The 5,918-nt window shown below is 50.8% G+C and overlaps 2 protein-coding genes across 2 annotated transcripts in view; both read right to left on the bottom strand.

Moving 5' to 3' along the window:
• Positions 1 to 2,190, bottom strand: part of ANKLE1 (ankyrin repeat and LEM domain containing 1) — an 8,600-nt gene extending 6,410 nt beyond the window's left edge. Inside the window, exons 1-3 of the mRNA XM_027845394.1 lie at positions 2,121 to 2,190; positions 356 to 582; positions 14 to 312 (exon numbers count right to left, since the gene is read on the bottom strand). Coding sequence (XP_027701195.1) covers positions 14 to 312; positions 356 to 582; positions 2,121 to 2,190 — 596 coding nt within the window. The remainder of the gene's footprint in view (positions 1 to 13; positions 313 to 355; positions 583 to 2,120) is intronic.
• Positions 2,191 to 2,644: 454 nt separating this feature from the next.
• BABAM1 (BRISC and BRCA1 A complex member 1) overlaps positions 2,645 to 5,918 on the bottom strand; it is a 9,694-nt gene continuing 6,420 nt past the window's right edge. The window contains exons 4-6 of the mRNA XM_027845425.1: positions 5,354 to 5,483; positions 4,153 to 4,239; positions 2,645 to 2,943 (exon numbers count right to left, since the gene is read on the bottom strand). Of these exons, the coding sequence (XP_027701226.1) occupies positions 2,743 to 2,943; positions 4,153 to 4,239; positions 5,354 to 5,483 (418 nt within the window). The 3' untranslated portion in view covers positions 2,645 to 2,742. The remainder of the gene's footprint in view (positions 2,944 to 4,152; positions 4,240 to 5,353; positions 5,484 to 5,918) is intronic.

Genomic DNA, 5,918 nt, shown 5'->3' on the forward strand with positions numbered 1-5,918 from the left:
CAGAGCCCCTAGCGCCCCCGGCCGAGCCCCGGGCCCCAGGGGGAGCAGAGTCCCGAGCTCCCCAGCCCTTCCCGCCTTTGAGCGGAAGGCCCCCAGCCCCGGGCAGCGCAGGAGGGGGTGCAGCGATCCGGCCCTCACCGTGCCTTCCCGTCCTGCAGCGCCTCTCGAAGCCTCCGAGCCAGTCCCGGGGTGGCAGCGCTCGAGCCTCTCCCCGGCCCGGCAGAGCCGGGGCCATCCGCTGTCCACGGTCCCATTGCGGCCATTCGAACTTCCCTCGCTGCCCTGTGCGCCTGCGCGGCCCGAGCAGCCCCACTATAGGCGGGCGCTGTCAGCCGCCTAGAGCTGGAGGCGGTGCCAGATGTGCTGCCGCATCTGGGGCCCTGGGACCATACAGGTTACCTCGCCCACGCCCCCGAGCAACTGAGATTAGCAGCTGGAGGGTGCCTGGACCGAGGCGATAAAGCGTGGGGCGGGGCGGTGAGCGGCAGCCGCGCCAGGGGCTGAGCATCCGGCAGGAGTGGACAGCTCTCCCACCCAGCGTGCCCAGGGCTAGGATATCCTCATTCACTGCACAAATGAGGGCTAGGATTGGAAAGAGATTACCCAAGATTACATGGGGAGGCACGAGTGAAGCTGGTACTACCAGGCTGTTTGGGAGGGGTGTGGGGTAGAGGCAGGCCAAGGGCCTGGGCTCCCTGACTCCCCTGGCAGCAGCCCTAGGAAGTGGTCAGTAGCCTTGCTTAGGGCCTTCCCTTTGGTTTGTAATTCCCCTCCCAATGTTAAACCCAGGTCAGTGGCTGAAGTCAGCCTGAAATGAAACACAGCGGCCATATTTGTCTCCAGCACTGGACAACACAGCTAAAGTGGGGAAGGGGAGGGTGGGTAGATGCTTCCTCAGGATTTGGCCACTGCCCATAGTGGCTGACCAGAAAGGACTTACTGATGATTGGGTACGCCGCACCTGGGGACTGTTCCAAACCACATCAACGTAAGATGAACTTCTCAATAATTGGAGCTGTCGATGATGAAATAAGGCTGCCAATTAATTCCTCATCACTGGAAGTCTCCAAGAAGCCGGTGGACTGTCATGGACACTGAACTCTCAGGTTGATATTGTATTCATGGTCCCCTCCCACTCTGATTCTGATTTTCTGAACATGTCACTGAACAGTTTAAGCTAAAATATTTTCAGTTATCACTAAATTACAGAATCTTTGATTTGAAAGGGAGCCCTCCAGTCCGACTCCCATCAGAACAGGAACCCCTTCTATCCCTGCTACCTTACTGAGCCAGCACTTGAATACTCTAGTGGAGTACCCACTATCTCCCCAGACAAGCCATTCCACTTTTAAACAGTTCCATTTGTCAGGATGTCCCTTACGTTGAAATGAAAGTTACGCTCTATTGCTAACTCTGCCCTCAAAGGCCACGGCCTTCAAGATACTTACAGACCACACCAATTCCTCTCAAATTGTCTCTTCTCCATACTCAACATCCCCTGTAATTCCCCACCATCTTGGTGCTGATTGTCTCTTCAGGGAGCAACAAGGACTAATTTTGTTCCAATAAAGGAAAAAGGATTGTCAATCCCACTGATTCATTAAATGATGGGCTTCCATGGAGAAAATCTGATTGACAAAAGTTCCACAACACTCCAAGCCCAAGTCTTATATAGTTCACTTGGACCTCAGCCTTAGGACCATGAATATGGAACTGGAAGGGGGCTCAGAGACCAAGGCAGGTGAAGGTCACAGAGGTATTATTCATCAGAGATGGAATTTGAGCCCAGGTCCTCAGACTCTAGAACCAGTGAATGGTCTTTCCACTGTAGCACGCTGCACCCAAGGCAGTCAACTGGTCTCATTCTCAGGCATGAAGTAGCAATTTTCTGCTAATACCCCCAATGCCCCTCTTCCTCTCCACACCTCAAGCCCTGATCTCAGAAGCAGAAAATACTTCAGACAGCCTCCAGTTCCATTTCTGCCTGACGGACAGCACTTCTGACAAGTGGTCACCCTCTGATTAGCAGCTGAATTTCACCGGCACACAGCCAAATCTGCCTCCCTGAAATTCTGCCCGCTGCTGCCCTCTAGTGCCAAACTAAGGAAGTTTGGTCACGCCTTCCACTTCACACTCCTGCACGCCTCCGAAGACAGACATCATGTCCCTTCTAAGTCTGTTCTCCTCCATGGTAAACCATCCTCATGGCATGGATTCCAGTCCTTTTTCAACCCTCCTGGCTGGATTCCCTCTTCTGATCATGTTCATTCAACACCACTTCTCCCAAAATGTGGCCTACTTGAACATATAACCCTTGAGTAGGGACTGTAGGCTTTGTGTTTTTGTCCCCAGACCTTAGCAATGTTTGACACAGAGTTTCACCCAGAACTAAACAAAGTACTCTAAATATGTCATGGCCAGAGGAAAGGGCAGCAATAGCCCCTTATGCCAAGATCCAGGGGAAGGACAAAAGACAACCACCTACCCAGGTCCAGAACACGACACTGACAGTTTAATACATAGTCAAAATTCGCTATCATGAGGCCCACAGGCTGCATTTAGCATTGTGGCAAGACAGGCCCACGCACCCAGATCAGTCATTGATCGGACCTTCTCCAAGAGCCACCATCCCCACTGGGGCCACAATCACTGTTCTTAAGGACCCTTTTCCAGGGCCTATGGAGAAAGGGTTCATTCCACGGAAAGGAGGACAGCCAAGAGCCTAGAGGCCTGAGACAGGCCTTAAACGGTGGCTTCCATTTCAGCAGGTTCTTCTTCTTCCAGAAGGCTGTAGGAGGCATGGGTCTGGACAGGTCTCTGCAAAGGGTGGGCCAAGAGTTTGGCCATGCAGTTGTGCAGCTCCACAGCTGGTCCTGCCAGTGAAACCTCGTACTTGTAGCTGGTGCCTTTGGAATCCAAGCCTCCAAAGAGGGCATATGTGTCCTAGGTGAGGGCAAGAAGGGGCCACAGACCATCAGACATGAGCACATTTGCATCCCCCCACACACACACACACAAAGGTGGGATCCTATGCACAGGCAATCAAAAAAGAGGTCCCCTGGCTCACAGGAAGGCAAAGACCCCCTAGCTTTGGTCTTCCCCCCATTCCAAAATGGGCAGCTCTGGGGACAGGAATATGTAGAAAGGGCTCTCCAAACCCACCCTCAAATAGCTATGTTTTTTGGGGGGCAGGGGGTGAGACTAGGTGCTGATGCAGGAAGTTGCGCTGGCTGCCTTCAGCAAATTCAGGTCACAGCTTGCCTGCCCTTTAGGGAGGGGGGCCCCAACCTGTGATTTCACTGTTGTCTGGAGTTCCTGGTGAAGAGCTTCCTTCACCCATGCGGAGCAGACCCTTCTCTGCAAATGAAGGTCTTACAGTATGGCCTGAGGGCCCTGGCAGTGACCCACCCAGGGACACACAGCCAGTATGTGTCAGGATGTGGCCTCAGTTTTTCAGAGGCAGCCTAGTGTGGCTGGAAAACTCTGGACTTGGGAGTCAGAAGTGATTCTAATCCTATTCTTGTCCTTCAGTCACTTATAAAACGTGTACCACTGGGTAAGTTGACTTCTCTTGAGCCTCAGTGTCCTAGACGTACAAACAGTCGTTCTCATTCCTGCGCTGCCCTCTCAGGTCTAACATTTTATAAGGTCCCTCCCAGCTTTGACATTCTGATTTCTCAGACCCCCACTAGTTCTGACAGTCTATGTTCTATAGTCTAAGTTGAAATGTATAAGTTAACTATGCAGTTCGTCGTTGAGGCTAGGGCTTCCTAACCCTTTTCAGGCCATGATACATCAGAGAGTTGTTTGGCAGAGACTCAGGGGGATGAGGTTCCACACTCCTCAGCCAACAAGCCAACTGTCTGTCCTTTTGTCCCAAAGACCCATAGCTCTATAGAATGTCAAGGCTGGAAGGGACTTCTGCGTTCATCTAGTGCAGCCCGGATTCTCCTGACCTACCAACCTCATAACCGTGTCCAAACAGCAATGCGCACTGTCCTGAAGGACTTCTGGCTGGCTCTCTGAGAGCATCGCTTCCCCTTCCCCATGCCCAGGCACCAGCCCTTCCACAAAAAGTTAGTCTTCCACCAGGGCTTCAAGCCAAGTTTACCCTTCCACAGTCGGGAGCTTTGCCCTCATCTCTCATCTCACCTTCTGGCTGGTCTCCTCTTCTTTTTCCTCAGTACCATTGTGGATATATACCACATCAAAAAAGAAATATGGACACTGAAGCATCTTCTGCAGGGAAAGAAAAACAGCAAACCGTTTTTCAGAAATCAAAAAGGTAGCATGCTTTACTAGAAAGGAGCTGGCCTGGGAGTCAGGAGAGACCTGGGTTTAAATTCCACTTCTGACCATTAGCTGTGTCCCGAGGGGACCTCAAGCTTCAGTTCCTTTATCTGTAAAATGGGGCTATTACCTATGGTCCTGCCCACTAACAACAGGGCTGCTATTGAGGAGCAAAGTGATAATATGGATAAAGCATTTCACAGACACTAAAGGTTTCTGATCAAAACTTTAGGATGGCAAGAAAACACTGCATCAGCTCCATGACTTCCATACAGATATGACTCCTAAATCTTCTCCTGACAGAGTGTTCTCTCTCATCAAGGAAAATGGATTCCACAGCAGACCACTGCCCATGTGCAACAACACAGAGTTAGGAAGTTCTTCCTGATGGCAGTCTCAATGGAAATGGCCATGGTGTGCCCGTCCACTCGATCCTTTGTCCAACCAACCTTACTAAGTAACTATGTGCACTGCACTGTGCTGACAGGATAAATAAGGCGGGGTCTTTGCCTTCAAAGACCTCACCATCTAACAAGGGACATATGAAATGCAAAGTAGAATATGGTAACTGCCTGGAGGGACAAGGTGCTATGATATGGGTTAGGGAGAAGTCACCTCTAGCTCGAGGAGATTTTAGACTTTAAGAGGGGGTGGTATTCGAACTGAGCCTTGATGGGCAGGTGGGTTGTCAACAGGAAGCAATGGGGAGAGGTCATTCCATGTATAGGAACGGTGCAAAAAAAAAAAAAAAAAAAGGAAGAGAGGAAGAAGAGTACAGGATGAACTGGGAGAGCTCAGAAGTCCAGTCTGTCTAGAGCAGAGTATACAGGAAAGAAAACAGTGTGAGATCAGGCTAGAAAGGTATGGTGGTACTAGAATGTCAAGAGAAGGATGCTGGTCTTTTATGGATAGTGACTGGAGAGCCATTGGCGGGTTCTGAGCAGGAGAGTGGGTCAATCATGGCAGTGGACTAGCCACCCTAGAAACCTATTCCTGGATCATCTGGTCATCAGATTTGGAAGAGTGCTTCTTCTCCACACATCTTAACCTTTTTCTTACCTACCTTTATGGGCTCCATCATGGCAAACTGGGCCTGGCAGGCAGGGCGACTGTATACCAAGATGGTCCGCACTACATAGGGTGGTGGGATGGTCTGGACGTTCTCTGTGACTGGAAGCTCAATCTTCTGCTGTCTAGACCAGTGAAGAGAAAGGGCTATGTGACACTTCAGAGCACCTCTGACTTCCTGTCAACTAATACTTAAGAGAAGTCATGCCAGGCCCTTCAAAATACATTCAACTAACATGGTACCCTGCTGCCTAAAACACCAAGACCTTCTAACCTTTGTGTCAGGAAATGACAATAGCAACAACTTACATAAGGTTGAACAGGCTGTCCAAGTCTGGTATGTGAGAGATAAGGACCAGTGAAAATGCCAGAAGCCAGTTTTCTGAGGACCAGATCGCCATCTCTGGAAATGTGGGGTTCCTTCCTCAAGGCCTCCACAACTCCTGAGTGTCCTCCGTTACCCTCCTATCTTTCAAGGCCTCGTTTCAATCTGCCCCCAAAAGGATGGGAAGCCCTCCCTTTCCAGTCTAGTTTACAAACAAGAGTCCAAGGCCGCTGCA

Source organism: Vombatus ursinus, unplaced genomic scaffold, assembly GCF_900497805.2.
Source record: "Vombatus ursinus unplaced genomic scaffold, bare-nosed wombat genome assembly UNPS02014961.1, whole genome shotgun sequence".
NCBI classification, from domain to species: Eukaryota; Metazoa; Chordata; class Mammalia; order Diprotodontia; family Vombatidae; genus Vombatus; species Vombatus ursinus.